The sequence below is a fragment of the Neophocaena asiaeorientalis genome, unplaced genomic scaffold (assembly GCF_003031525.2).
Source record: "Neophocaena asiaeorientalis asiaeorientalis breed wild unplaced genomic scaffold, Neophocaena_asiaeorientalis_V1.1 scaffold229, whole genome shotgun sequence".
Taxonomy (NCBI): Eukaryota; Metazoa; Chordata; class Mammalia; order Artiodactyla; family Phocoenidae; genus Neophocaena; species Neophocaena asiaeorientalis.
Window position 1 is genome coordinate 2465222 of NW_020174096.1, and position 16253 is coordinate 2481474.

The following is a 16253-nucleotide window of genomic DNA, read 5'->3' on the forward strand; positions in this document are numbered from 1 at the left end:
GGAGTCAAAATTCGAGACAGGCCTCCTGACTGTAGTTATAACCAGGAAAAAACAATCAATTAGCTACATTAAAAAATCTTGGGCTTACATTTATTTTTCCAAAATAACATTTGAATTCTATTATTCAAGGACTTCTAACATTGGAGTTTGATCTTATTTAAACAAATCTGCTTGCTAAAATGGAGTTCTAAAGTATTGAGGTGATTTATACTATAGTAACATTCTGTTTAGTGATCTGACTGCTATTTCTTTTTTCTAAATTTCAGCAAATATACAGTCTATGTTCAAATTTTTTGTATTAATATTTAATTTGCATTCCTTGAGCATATAGGGAAGGAAAGCTTTGAAGGTGGATCACAAAAAAGATACCTAGGCTAAAAATTGACCTACATTATTCTTACCAGCCAATAAAACTAAAAATCATTATTCTACCTGGCATGGAAAAGGAAATAGCTTTCATAATTAAACATATTCACTTGAGTTTTTAAAAGAGGAAAAAAAAGTATGTGCTATTCTTTATCAAATAAATGGACCTGGGGATTCCCTGGTGGCACAGTGGTTAAGAATCCACCTGCCAATGCAGGGGGCATGGGTTCGAGCCCTGATCTGGGAAGATCCCACATGATGCAGAGCAACTAAGCCCGTGCGCCACAACTGCTGAGCCTGTGATCTAGAGCCCATGAGCCACAACTACTGAGCCTGTGTGTCACAACTACTGAAGCCCATGCACCTAAAGCCTGTGCTCCGCAATAAGAGAAGCCACCGCAATGAGAAGCCCGCACACCGTGACAAAGAGTAGCTCCCACTTGCTGCAACTACAGAGAGCCCGTGCGCAGCAACGAAGACCCAATGCAGCCAAAAATAAAACAAATAAAATAAAAAACAAACAACAAAAAAAACTGAACTTATCAAGCCTCTGTAGACTTGACTTCCATTTCATAGAAAATTCAGGAAATAGACGAACAAGTTCACTACAAGGAAGGTAAAGACAACCTCAGAATGTTGGGATTCTACAAGATTGATGACCTGATGCCTACAAGGCAATAGCAACACCCCCCCGCCCACTAAAAAGAGAGAGAGAGAGAGACAGAGAAAATTGCTCTAGACTGAGAGATTTAAGAGAAAAAACAACCAAATTCAATGAGTGAACCAACTGTTTAGATTCTGATTAGAATGAACCAATCTATAAAAAGATATTTTTAAGACACAGAAATTTCATTATTTTAGATGTTACCCAAAAGAATTAGTGGTAATATTGTTAATGTGATAATGACATTGGTATTCAAGAAAATGGCCAAAGGAATACATATTAAAATATACAGGAACGAAAGGACATGATGTTAGGGATCTACTTTAAAATAATTCAGTAAAGAAAACGAAAATAAGGGATAGATTAAGCAAAGTTGGTAAAACTGTGAAAATGTTGAATGCAAATAAATTGTGTATGGGGGATTATTTGTTGTACTTGCTGTACTTTTGTGTACGTTTAGAAATGCTCACAATTAAATTAATAGGTAGGAATACCTTCCCCCAAATGACCTAACATTTAGATAAATGCAAATTACCTTTATCCTTAAAAAGGATTCCAATGAGGACAGCAAGAACCATTCATTTTCCACAGTGGCAAACATTTTTCTTTAAAGTAGGAATGTTTAATTTTAATTTAGGTCACTGGACTTCTTGAAATTACATGCAAAAATTTTATGTATGTGTCTGTATGCATTCTTTGAAGGTGGGGAGAAAGAGTTTTGATCAGAGTCCCAAAGGGATCTGTAGCCCAAATAAAGGTTACAATCTATTGTTTGAAAAATATTTTTGGTAAAGTAAGAGTTCATTCACATATCACAACAAAGTTCTCATATAGTGTAATAACTTGTGGTTTTAATAATGAACCCCTCAAGTTATCATGCTTTAGTGCAATTTTCTCATAACACATTAATTTGATCATAACCTAAATGCTGCCCAAAATAATCTCCTTCTGAAACTAAGTGAAAGATTACAGCTCACTCAAAAGCAGACAAACTGGGATTCCCTGGTGGCGCAGTAGTTGGGAGTCTGCCTGCCAATGCAGGGGACACAGGTTCGTGCCCCAGTCCGGGAGGATCCCACATGCCGCGGAGCGGCTGGGCCCGTGAGCCATGGCTGCTGAGCCTGCGCGTCCGGAGCCTGTGCTCCGCAACGGGAGAGGCCACAACAGTGAGAGGCCCGCGTACCTCAAAAAAAAAAAAAAAAAAAAAAAAGCAGACAAACTAAGCACAGAATTAATAGTATGATAGTACGACCTTAGGGGGTAAAATATCCTACCTTCTGAAGTTCTCCTACAATGGCAGTGAACTGATGTTCACAAAGAAGTTTCCATAAAGCCAGAGCCTGGTATGATTTTCGAACCAACTGCTGGATTGCCTGAAGTGAAACCTTTTCACTCAGTTGAGCCTCTAATTACAAAACACAACTCATGAAGTTTTGAAAAATGACAGGTTAAGTTGTTTTAAGTAAAACAACACTTTATCTCAAATAACGACAACTATAGTTAAGGTTGAAATCCTCATTGTTGTCCTTCCTCCCCTCATAGGCAACCATGATCATGAGTTGTTGAATTCACAGTTTTATCCTCTCACTATCTATAAGTGCTTCTGTGTGTATGCATACATAAACAGTAAAAATGTTGCTGTTTTTAGACAATTTACACCATTGCTTTTTCTGCCCAGTTATATTTTCATAGGCTACCCATACTGATAAGTCAAAATCTAGTATCAATACATTTATTTTAATTGCTGAGTGTTCCATTATATAAGTATACCACAATTAGGTCCATTTTCCACATGAAGGACATTCCTGTTGTTTCCAATGTTTTGCTACTACAACAATAATGCAATAAATATCCTTAAAAAAGGTCTCCTCAAAAACACAGTCAGGTTTTGCTACAACTGTTTTTCAAATTAAGATGCATTGGTGAGTCATGAAATCAATTCAGTCAATCATGACAGATTTTTTTTTTCCCCTTAAAAAGGAAATAGAATGAAAAAGGAAAAAAAATATTAGAGTATAAAATAGGTATAGTTATTTCTTAAAATTCTGTTGTGTGTATATGCTTTTAAACATCTGGGCCATAATATAAAAATTATTACTTATTGTGGGGAAAATGTCTGATAAAGATTGTTCCTGAATATATACCTAGGAGTGAAACTGCTGGCTTTGAATGCATACGCATTTTTAGCTTTTAATATATATGATCAAATTGCTCTCCAAAGTGGTTATTTCAGTGCATACTGTCAGCAATTTGAATGCTCCCCTTTGTATAAATTCTTACCAATGCTTGTATTTTGTCAAGTTTACTTGAAAAGTACTGAAAGAAGAATTTACAAAATAGTGAACAGAAAACTAGGTCCAGCAGGAAGGAAAGAAAGTATGTTGGAACAAAAGTAAATAGCTGAGTCTTAACTAGCAAAGTTCTATCAGCCAGAATAATTGGCTCGAACAATGGAAGGCAAAAGAACCTAAAAAAAACCCTGAATGGCAGGCAAAATTTAAACAATATTTTATTACTATGCCAATTCACACCTGGAATAATTATTGGTTATAAGAACTTTTCAGTTCCCTTGCTGTTTCCTTAGTTGTTACTTTTTTATAATAAATAAAAAAACACAACCTAACATTTGATTCACATTTTTAACTCTCCAAGAAATACCACTTCACACACATTAGGATAGAAATGTTTTTTAAAAAAAAGAAAAAGAAAAATTATTGGTGACAATGTGGAGGAATTGGACTATTTTGTGTACTACCAGTGGAAATGTACCAATACAATGGTATAGTTGCTATGGAAAAGTTATGGTGGCTCCTCAAAAAATTAAAAACAGAATTACACATAATCCAGCAATTAAACTTCTGGATATATAATAAAACAATTAAAAGTAGGGACTCAAATTTCTATTCGTACACCATGTTCATAGCAGGATTATTCACAATACCCCAAAGATGAAGGCAACCTAAGTGTCCACCAAGAAATGAAAGGATAAACAAAATGTGGTTGATACACACAATGGAGTACTATTCAGTCTCAGAAAGGAAGGAAATTCCAACACATGCCACTACATATGTGAACTCTGAAGACATTATATGCTAAGTGAAATAAGGCAGTCACACAAAAAAACAAATACTATATGACTCCACTTACATGAGGTACACAGGGTAGTAAAATTCAAAGATAGGAAAAAAAAAAGGTGACTGTCAGGGGTTGGGGGCAGGGGAAAATGGGGAGTTATTGTTTCATGGGTACAGAGTTCCAGACTAGAAAGATGAAAACATTCTGGAGATGGATAGTGGTGCTTTTTGCAATCACCATGCTACAGGAAATCATGTGAACTTAACTTACTGAATGCCACTGAACTGTACACTTAAAAATGGTTAAAACGGTAAATTTTATGTTATGTATATTTTAGCACAATAAAAAAATTCATTAAAAAAAGGTGTGTATTGGGGAATTCCCTGGTGGTCCAGTGGTTAGGACTTCTCGCTTCCATTGCAGGGGGCCTGGGTTCGATTCCTCATCGAGGAACTAAGATCCCACAGGCCACGGGATGCAGCACCCCCCCGCCCCCAAAAAAAGTTAAAAAAAAAAAGTGTGTATCATGTTTTCTGGTGGAAGAAATGAAAACCTTTTATGAGCTGAAAGTTGTGGAAATACATGATGTCCATATCATCTTACTTTTCAAATCACACTAATATTACTTTAATAAAAATATTTGTTACCACAAACGATCTTATCAAGAGATGTCCACTCTTTTCTATTCACCTAATAAAACTCTTTACTGGGGTCATGTACATTTAACTGATCAGAAGCAATAATTTACCATGAAACTTCCTCTGCAGCTCCTGTTGCATTTGCTGGGTATTTCCATTTTCAGGGCGCATGAATCCTATCAGCCTCTGCTGCACTTTGGCAGTAGTACTGAAACAAAAATTCCAGAAAGTCTATTCAAAGGGTTGTGCAATTATCACCACAACTTAATTTTAGAACATTTTTACTCACTTTCCATTAGCAGTCAATTCCCATTTCTCCCGCCCTACCCTAAGCAACAGCTCATCTACTTTCTGATTCTATAAATTTGCCTATTCTGTATATAATGAACTGGAATATGTTGTCAATATTCTTTTCCTCTGTAGATTAGTGAAATAATCACTGACAAATCAATACAACAATTTACACCTGGAGCATTTTAATCTCTCAGATGCTTAAATTTTCACTGAGAGTAAATGGTTAATAACGATAGCTTCCATTTATCAAACACTTGCTTTTTGTCCCCACTAATGATTTAACATAATACAACAACTCTATAAGGTATGTATTATTAAGAATACCATTTTACAGATATGAAAACTTCAGGACAAAAGTGAAAAGCAAAGAACCTGCTGTCAGGAAATACTGGTCACTGAGAGAAATGAGCTAATAAAAGCATTTGGTGCTCATTTGGTGAAGAATCTGATTATTTCAGCTCTTAATGCAACTTCAGGGATGCAAAGAAAAGAATGATGAACTTAAACAAAAAATGTATATACAAAACAGAAACAGACCCACAGGCATAGAAAACAAACTAGTGGTTACTAAGTGGGAGAGGGAAGAGGGAAGGGGCAAATTACAGGTATGAGATTAAGAGATACAAAATACTATGTAAAAAATAGATAAGCAAAAAGGATGTACTGTATAGCACAGGGAATTATAGCCATTATTTTGTAATAACTTCCAATGGAGTATAATCTGTAAAAATACTGAATCACAATGCTGTACATCTGAAACCAATATAATACTGTAAATGGACTATACTTCCATTTAAAATACAAAAGAGGGACTTCCCTGGCAGTCAAGTGGTTAAGACTCCATGCAGGGAGCACGGGTTTGATCCCTGATGGGGGAACTAAGATCCTGCAAGCCATGGAGCATGGCAAAAAAAAAAGTATGACTACTGAAGCTATAACAGGTACACTGTCAGATGAGGTTCATAAGTGATTATGTCAATGTTGTTAGAAAACAAAATTTTTAGGGTAAAAGCAATACAACTATACTATAAAAGAAACTGAGCAAATTCTCTTTAATCTTAAAGCTGAACTGAAAAACAATACAAACTCATAATTTTGTTGTTTTAAAAAAAATAAAAAACAAAACAACATATAGCATGACCAGTAGGAATTAATACCTCTAGCTGTAGTCTCTAATACTCTTTCCTATCAAAAGAAACTAGGGCTCCCTAGAGAAATGGCCAAATCCAGTTCTAGGGCAAGAATTGTACCAAATGAGCCTGAAATGTCCTGTCATGCTAGAAAGCAAAGATGCTACCAAATACTGTCAAAAAGGACTCCAGCGCAGTCTGAAGAGGCAAAAGGTTGGGATAATTTTCCATTGAAAAAACAACCTGGGGGCTTCCCTGGTGGCACAGTGGTTGAGAGTCCGCCTGCCGATGCAGGGGACACGGGTTCATGCCCCGGTCTGGGAGGATCCCACATGCCGTGGAGCGGCTGGGGCCGTGAGCCATGGCCACGGGGCCTGCGCGTCCAGAGCCTGTGCTCCGCAAGCGGGAGAGGCCACGGCAGTGAGAGGCCCACATACCACAAAAAAAAAAAAAAAAAAAAAAAAGAAAAAACAACCTGCAATGGATTAAAACACATTAAATACGTTTGAAACCACATTCACATAATGATACTAAATAAAAAACTCAACTGACGGTGCTGGCCAAGATGGAGTAAGTCTGTTACAGTCTCTCTCACTGACGACAAGTGGGAACTCTGGACACGATACAAAAAGCAACTATTCACCTGAGGACTCTAATAGCACACAGATTGATGAGGGGAAGTCAAAACTCGAATGATAATCCATATGGAGGTGAGTATACTGGGTTCCCAACTCCTTTATCTTCAGGCTTTGTCCAAAGGTGAACTGAGTCTCACAACAGTATGGTGCGTAAAACTCCCAAGGACATTCAGCAACGTCTGGAGACATTTCGAGTCATAACTGGGGAGAGCTACTGGTATCTAGTAGGCAGAGGCCAAGGATAATCCTAAACATCCTACAATGCACAAGACAGTCCCCAGCACCAAAAATTATCTAGTCTACAATGTCTACAGTGCCAAGGTTGAGAAACACTGGAGCAGAAGAACTGAGAAAAGGGGGCCGTGTGGTCCAAAAAGTTTGGAGGGAATCAGTTATTTCTCTTGATGCTTTGCCCCAAAGGGACCACCACTTCTGCAAAGCTGTATGATAAGACAGTGAAAACTGGGAGAAAACACTGACTTTCTATCCAGAGGACCAGTAAAAGAGGCCTCTGGGAGCTAGGGAATATATGGGAAATCAGAGCAAGAAGAGGCTGGAGGAGGAGATCCCCTAATTCTGAGGAAGACGAACACAACTTCTGGGCTCACCTCCCAGGCTGTATGTGCATAGAACATACTCAAAGAAGCAAAGCAAAGATACTAAGACTCTGAAGACCACACACTGTATGATGCCATTTATATGAAATGTCAAGAATATGTAAATCTACAGAGACAGAATACATTAGCAATTGTTTGGGGCTGAAGGGCAGAAATGGGGAGTGACTGCAAATGAACAAGACGGATGTGGTCTAAAAATGGATTGTTGTCATGACTGAAGAAATTCTATATATTTACTAAATCACTGAACCGATTTAAAACAAGTGAATTTTATGGTATATAAGTTTTATCTCAAAAAGCTATTTAGGGGCTTCCCTGGTGGCGCAGTGGTTGGGGGTCCGCCTGCCGATGCAGGGGACACGGGTTCGTGTCCCGGCCCGGGAGAATCCCACATGCCGCGGAGCAGCTGGGCCCGTGAGCCATGGCCACTGAGCCTGCGCGTCCGGAGCCTGTGCTCCGCAACGGGAGAGGCCACGACAGTGAGAGGCCCGCGTACCGCAAAGAAAAAAAAAAGCTATTTAAAAATTCCCATACTCAGTGAGACTAATGTTGTGAGGGTTGGTTGAAATTAGGAAATCTCTTAATAAAGGTAAGGAAAAAAATTATACAATCATCTCTATAAGATGTAGACAATACATTTGACATACTTCAATACTCACTTTATAAAAATACTCAATAAAATAGAAATGGATGGATACTTTCTTATCATGTTAAACTATATCTAGGCATCTTCTTTAGTGGGGAAACACTACACACTTTCCCATTGAAGTCAGGAATAAGAGCAGGATGCGCACCATTATCTCCACTCTTTAACACTATGTTGGAGATATTAGCCTATGCAGACAGAAGAAAGCAACTAGAGTTAGAAAGAAAATGGTAGAACTATCTCTATTTGCAGATGACAGGATGACATATTTGAAAAATCCAAAAAACTCAATGAAAAAAACTACTAAAAACAGTAAAGACAAATTAGCAAAGTAGTAGGTTACAAAATCGAAGGTTATAATTGAGGCTATAATTGTAAATTCAATAAACTGCTTAGAAACTATTAACAGAAAAATAATATAATGGTGGAAAAGAAAAAGAAAAAAAAAACACCTGCCAACTAAAATTCCAGCTATGTAGGAAGAAGGACAGTGGTAGAGGGTAGGGGAAGGAGGTAAGATAACAGATTCTGTTCAATTAATGATGACTGAGATGTATATTTTTCAGAATTTAAAACTAACTATCAGAAGAAGAAAAGTCATACATAAAACTTTTAAATCAATCCAGTAAAACGGAAGGGGAGAAAAACAAACCCCAAACCACAACAAAGCCCACAAGTTCAGGATGGTGAGAAACAGATCAAACATTTAATTAACCCCAACAAAATGAGATGGGGTTAAAAGACAAAGATTCTTAAACTGAATTAAAAAGTGGCAGGGGCTAGAAATCAATATATACATGTTAAGATACACTTAAAAGAGTTCTGAAGGCTAAAAATAATTGGTATAACCTTCTCGGGGGACAACCAAATACTACATACCAACATTTTTAAAAGCTCTTATGTCCCAAAATTTTACTTCTAAAGAGATTCATCTGAATATTACTGAACAAGTACACAAACATGTATGAGGAATACTCACTGAACCCTGTTTATACCATTAAGAAATAGAAACAACCTAATTACGCATAGAGTTATACCACTAATTGCTTGAATATAATGGAATAACATGTAGCCAATACAAACAAAATTTATTCTATTGATTTTTGGAATGCTCTAAAGAATATACTGAATGTAAACAATGTTTCACAAAAAGTATGCCTACTTAGATCCTATTTTTACAGTGGACTAGTACTCAGCCATAAAAAAGAATGAAAATTTGTCATCTGCAGCAACATGGATGGACTTGCAGAGCATTATGCTAAGTGAAATAAATCAGAGAAATACAAATACTGTATATCACTTATATGTGGAATCTAAAAAATACACAAGCTGGTGGATATAACAAAAAAGAAGCAGATTCACAGATATAGAGAACAAACAAGTGGTCACCAGTGGGGAGGGGGTGGAGGGGTGGGCAATATAAGGGTAGGGGAGTGAGAGGTACAAACTTCTGGGTATAAGACAGGCTATGAGGATGTATTGTAAAACACAAGGAATATAGCCAATTATTTTTTAGTAACTGTAAATGGAGGATAAGCTTTAAAAATTGTATTAAAAAAGAAATGTATATTCATATATGAATATACATTCATATACATGTGTGTATATTCATATATTCATGTATGTTCACATATGATTTGAAAGTTTATATTGTCATACTTCAAATTAATTCATCAGGGGAGTGATGTGAATTTTTTACAAGTCCACATTACTTTTATAACAACAGCAACAAATGTTCATCCTAAACATGTGTCCACGCAAAAAACTTTTACAGGAATGCGCATATCAGCATTATTCATAATAGCCAAAAAGCTGAAACACAACATTGTAAATCAACTATACTTCAATAAAAAACAAAAAAATCAATTAAAAAAAGAAAAAGAAAAAATGGTGAAACAAGACAAATGTGCATCAAACGATGAACTGAAAAATGAAACCAGTACTGATATACACTACAATATATGAACATGAAAATATTATGCTAAGAGAAAAGCCAGAAACAAAAGGCCACATACTGTATATCTGCATTTACATAAAAGATCCAAAATATGGCAGATCCATAGAAACAGAGAGTGGATTAGTATTTGCCAGGGACTAGGGGAAAGACAACTTTGCAGTGTTACCAACTGAATGTTTGTGTCCCACCAAATTCATAGTAATCCTCAAAGCGATGGTATTTTTGGAGGTATGGCCTTTGGGAGGTAATTAAGTTTAGGTGAGCTCATGAAGGTGGAGACCCATGATAAGATTACTACCCTTCTAAGAAAAAACCAGAGGACTTGCTGTCTGGTTTTCTCTCTGCCATGTAACGACACAAAAAGAAAGCAGCTGTCTACAAACCAGGAAGAAGGTCCTCACCAGAACTTGACCATGCTGGCACCCTATCTCAGACTTCCAGCCTCCAGAACTATGAAAAATAAATGTTTGTTGCCTAAGCCAGTCAGTTTATGGTATCTTTGTTATTTCAGCTTGAATTAAGACATGGAGTGACTGCTAATGGGCATAGGGTTTCTTTTTGGTGTGATGCAAATGTTCTGGAACTAGATAGTGGTGATGATAGTTTAACTTTATGAATATACTAAAAACCATGAAACTTTTTAAAAGGATGAATTTTATAACATGTAAATTAAATCTCAGAAAAAAAAGGGAAATAAATCTTATTTATTCCTACTTTGGATTTCCTAATGGTCCTCCTGTAAACTGGGAGTTTCTGTCTAGAAATTCTTGCAAACCTTTCAGTTCTTGTAGCACTGACTCCAGCAGCTGGGAGGGAACACTACTTTCAATCTGAAAGAAAGGAAATATTTTGAAACATTTAAAAACAATGAAAAAAAAGCTTCTATAAAAAACACATATGCTGTATACCCATAATTGAACATGAAGTTTTAATTCTAAGGTACCCTATCTTCATAAACAGTAAAGTTATTTCTTTTATCAATTTATACTTGGTGACCAGAATAAAGGGCTAGACAACCACATCCCTCCACCCCCTGCTGCTCTGGTTTTAATGAGGTATAATTTACAGACAGTAAAATACACAAATCTTAAGTGAATACCTTGATAACTTTTTACATCTTTATATAGTCACCACCCAGATCACAATATAGGGTATTTCCAACACCCAAAAAAGTTCCCTATTGCCCCTTTTCTAGTCATTAGTCATTCTACCTCCTAGGTAACCGACCACTTTTCTTACCTCTATCATAGAATATAGACTGGTTTTGCCTGTTCGAAATTCACACAAATGGAATCACATACTATGTTAATACATTCTGATTCTGAGAAACTTTAAAATTTACAACTTTAAAATAGAGTATCAGAGTTAAAAAGATATTTAGTATCTTTCCATCTTAAAAAGAAAAAAAGCTTAAAATAAATTGCATGCATACTTCACATTAAAAAAAACCTTTAATACCTGAATTTATGATAGTACAAATTTCTGTGTTTCTTAAAGCATTCTGGAAAGTACACCAATACATGGAAATTAGTGCTAGGTTCTTGGAGTTTGGGGGCATATAAGCAATACATTAAATTGTAACTTTGAGCAATATTAAGTATTAGGACTGATTCTATTTAGCCCTCATAACAATGTTATGAGGGAGATACATTCTCATTTTACTGTGAGATATCAGGCTCTGAAATGTTAAGAAATTTACTCATCATTAGTAAGTGACAGAGCTGAGATGTAACTCGGGGTCAACAGTTTACTGTTCAGCGTACACTGTACTGTACACAAACATGTATATAAAGGAATAATCATTGCATGTTGTTTATAACATCAAGAGATACAAAACAATCTACTTCCCCATTAATAACGTAAACTGGCTCCACAGAGATAATGGAATACTGTTATTTATATAACACACTTACTGCAGTGATCTCTCTGTTGCCACTCTTGAATACTCTCTCCACAACTAAACTAGCATCCCAGATGTTTCTGGAACAAAAAATGTTTTAATAATTGTGCTGTAGATGAATTAAAACAATTACAATAAGTAGTAAATTCCTTTCTATGTGTTTATTTAGTTTTTAAAGTGTAGCAATGACTTCATTTAACATTTTACTAAGTTATCTGAAAGAACAAAAAAACCAGGAAAATTTCTAAACCTGACAGATCTAAGTCATTTCACATAATGAAATACTGTTGAAGAAAAATCCAAGACCCTGGGTAATAAATTGGAAACAAGGAAGCTTATAAAGTGAGTTCTGCACTGTTTCACATTTTTAAGCAAATGATTCATATGAAAGCATACAACTCAAATCTAAGAAAAATACACACCAGACATGATAATTAAGTGGATCTGGTAGAATGACTGAAAAATGGCTGTAAGTCTTTATCCCTCCTCACACCTATCCTCTTTACAATATGACTCTGATGCCTCCTTTATAACGAGGAGTCTATTTCCCACTTTTTGAATCTGGGCTGGCTTGGAGATGTCCCCCTGCCAAGTAAGTCAGGCAGAAGTGACAGCAGACCAATTCTGAGCCTAGGCGTCCTGAGGCTCTGCAAGTTTCTACTCTCTCTCATGAAACCTTACCACCACCAAGTCTATGATCCCTGACTAGCCTGCTAGAGGATGAGAGACCATGTGGAGAACAATCCAGCTGTCTCAGCTGAGGCCATTCTAGACCAACACACAAACATAACCCTAAACATGTGAGAGTCCAGCCAAGAGTAATACAACTCTCTTCAACCTCAATGCTGGTTTCAAATGCATTGTGAGCCTAGCCAAGACCAGAACTGCCTAACTGACTTGCAGACACATGTCACTGAGTTATGGGGTGGTTTGTTACACTACATATTAGTATATGTAGATATATTTTGAAGATATATATACATACATAAAACACAGTAACAAATATAGATGGTTAGATAATAAAAAAGCTGAATGACAGAAAACAATCTTATTAATGGACAAGCTTAAACTATAAGTAAAATTTAGTAGGCACAAATGATGTCCCAAATTTAAAGTTTAAAATGTTCAACTATACACAATAGAACAAGGTAAGCAATAGTTAATTATCCTATGAAAAACTTACCCCATGATTCGAGAAAAGTAAATGCAAATACCATTGTGTTTTCCAGAGTACACAATCTCTGGTCCAGCCATACAACTCATACTTGTGGCCTGAGTTGCTGGATTTCCCATAGCACACACTGGAGTTGACATAGCAGGAGGATGAATACCTTGTACATATGTAAGAAAAACAAATCTTAAAACTTAACCTTAAATATTCAGAATTCTCAATAACCCAAGTCAGTTGTCCCTAGACCCATAGGTAAAAAACAATTACAAAAATACTGAAATAAATAGTTATTTAATTTGGTTTTCCTTGATAAGAAGAGAGATTTAGACTTGGAGAGGAACTCCCAAGTTGGCTTTCAAGTGTGGGCAATGCAGGATGAAAAGGAAAGCAAGCTTGCAATCACTGCACATTAATGCTGGGAGTAAAACAGGACTAATTATACAGTTCAGGGCTGGTAATTAAGTCCTGATACTCAAAAAGGGGGCTTTCCAGGTCCACTAAGTAAAGGCATTCATGGCCATATGCCAATACTTGCTTGGATGCCACTTCTATTAAACTACATTATTTTCAGGGGAATAGGACAAGTTAATCTTTCCCATTCTAAGCATTAAGAATAATAATTCACAATGTTAGCTCCTCAAAAAGAATAGTAGTAGCAACCTAAAACAAAGAAAAGAGGTACCTTGAGATGGTGTTCCCAAAAAGGATGGATTCAGGTATGTACTACCACTAGGAACAGGAGAACCTAAAAAGAAAGAAGAATATAAAGATTTATAAAATTATCTCCCAGTTTTTTTGTATCTGATCAAAATTAGACACAGAAACTGTTTCTAAGTGTAAGAGTGAGGAGTGGCACCACCCATAATATATTCAAGAATTAGGGACTCATTTCCCAGCAACTTTCTAACAATCCCCACTTTGGAAAACACTGAGGTGGGAGTTTGTTATTAAACCTCTCAACTCTTTCCTTTTGAATAAATAACAAATGCGTTCTGTAAATACTACTGGTTATATCTTATTTTGTTTCCCAGTATACACCAAAGATTCAATATTAATATATCATAACACTAAGAGTCAGACATCTATAGAATTATTCCCTAATAATGCAGTAGCAGTAAAGAAAATACAATGAAATTTTTTATCCATTAAAATATGCTACAAAGCTTCTAAAATTCAACTCTATTAGAAACAGTTTCATTTCAATGTTTCATACTCACCAGAGTAGACAGGAGACCCCAGGATGGGACCAACATTACTTGGAGCGGGGAGAGTGGCTGGAAATCTCATCTGTGCTTCACCACCATACCTATTTTTAAGACAACAGGGGCTGAGTTTATTCAGTGAATCTATACATCTTAAAAGCTAGAACTGTTTCAAGTCCTGCTTAGCTTCAAAATAAATGCTTTAAACACTAGAGACTTTCCTGGTGGCACAGTGGTTAACAATCTGCCTGTGAATGCAGGGGACATGGGTTCAATCCCTGGTCCAGGAAGATCCCACACGTCACAGAGCAACTAAGCCCGTGCACCACAACTACTGAGCCTGTGCTCTAAAGCCCGCGAGCCACAACTACTGAGCCCAAGCACCACAACTACTGAAGCCCACGCGCCTACAGCCCGTGCTCCACAACAAGAGAAGCCACTGCAATGAGAAGCCTGTGCACCTCAATGAAGAGTAGTCCCCTTTCGCCGTAACTAGAGAAAGCCCACATGCAGCAACAAAGACCCGACGTAGCCATAAATAAATAAATAAATATTTTTAAAAATTAGAGACTTTAAATGCATTGTGTTGACAGTGAAATATACACAGATACATAATAAAATACTTATTTAGTAAATGTTGACTTCAAATTGCTAACAAGAAGAATCATAAGGGACTCTGGCAATTTCTAAAGAAGAGTCTGCAATGCATAGAATGTATTTAATAAGTATATGGTACTGTAATATTCATACTAGATTATGGTGAGACTACTCAAAAAATTCTTTTAAACAAAATTGCATTTTAAATTTATTCTTAGCTAAATATTTTCCAAATAATATCTCTTTGATACCAAGTTTTCTTAAAGTGACTCAATCTCTCAATGCAAATGATACACATAAAGCAGAACTGGTAGTGTTTGAGGAAGTAGAAAAGATAGATGAGAATAATAACTGAGGTAGAAGACTAGACAAAAGAAGTTGGAGAACAGAATCCAGAGAAAGAGTAAGAATGCATAAATTATGCTAATCTAGTTGCTTCCAGTAGTATTATCACCTTTCCAATTTAAATTTTACTAACTTGCCTATATAGTTGCTCAACTGTTTTGCAAACCCTTAAACAACCACATTAGCCAATGCAACCATTAAAAAAAAGTGGCCAAGAACAAAAGAAAGTGATATATACCTGAAGAAAGCCCGAGTGGCCCAAGCAGATACTTCTCTGTCACAGGCAGCAGTGGAACAAGCAAGAATAAGGCAAGTTGCACAGGCCTGGTCTTCCTGTAAAAAAAGAGTATCTTTCCTTATGTAAAGCATAAACATTTCAAAAGAAGTTTTGTTTACTTCTGTATCCAGTGTTTAAACCCATGCCTAGCACAGAGCAGGTACTTGATAAATATTTGCTGAATGAATGAAATCAGCTGGTATGAAAAAGGAGAAGTAAACTCTATTGGTTTTAAAGTTTATCACAGGCGCTGTTATTAAAGGATGTTCTCTTTTTCTTTTTATCTAGATTCTACTTTAGTTTCTGGTTTAGTCCCCCACTACCCCCGGGTTTTTTTTCTCATGGCGTTTTAACCTTTTAGAAAATAACAATAATAGCTAACATTTATTAAGTACTTGTCATGTGCCAGGCACTATCTTTAAGAGTTTAGAGCATATTAATCCTCACTCCACATATTATAATTTAATACACATTTTACACATGAGGAAATGGAAGCTCAGAGAATTCAAGTAATCTACTCTGATGGTGGAGCTGGTAGTTTGAATTCAGAGTGTGTATATTTAACTTTGATCTGATATTCCTGATTTTAAACTAAGCATTCCCAGTTTTACCTCATCATTTCTAGTTGTGGCTTTAAAATACTAAAGTCCCCATCATTGCTGCCTCAAGTTTTTTCCTCATGTCATTAAGCAAAAAAAAAAAAAAAAAAAAGTTTTTAATTAAAAAAGTTTTTTAT

At 36.2% G+C, this 16253-nt stretch overlaps 1 protein-coding gene across 1 annotated transcript in view; it reads right to left on the reverse strand.

The window, feature by feature from the left end:
* Window positions 1–16253, reverse strand: part of NUP155 (nucleoporin 155) — a 64203-nt gene that overhangs the window by 18355 nt on the left and 29595 nt on the right. Inside the window, exons 15-22 of the mRNA XM_024754650.1 lie at window positions 15479–15573; window positions 14314–14402; window positions 13779–13841; window positions 13109–13256; window positions 11939–12005; window positions 10740–10855; window positions 4854–4951; window positions 2305–2435 (exon numbers count right to left, since the gene is read on the reverse strand). Coding sequence (XP_024610418.1) covers window positions 2305–2435; window positions 4854–4951; window positions 10740–10855; window positions 11939–12005; window positions 13109–13256; window positions 13779–13841; window positions 14314–14402; window positions 15479–15573 — 807 coding nt within the window. The remainder of the gene's footprint in view (window positions 1–2304; window positions 2436–4853; window positions 4952–10739; window positions 10856–11938; window positions 12006–13108; window positions 13257–13778; window positions 13842–14313; window positions 14403–15478; window positions 15574–16253) is intronic.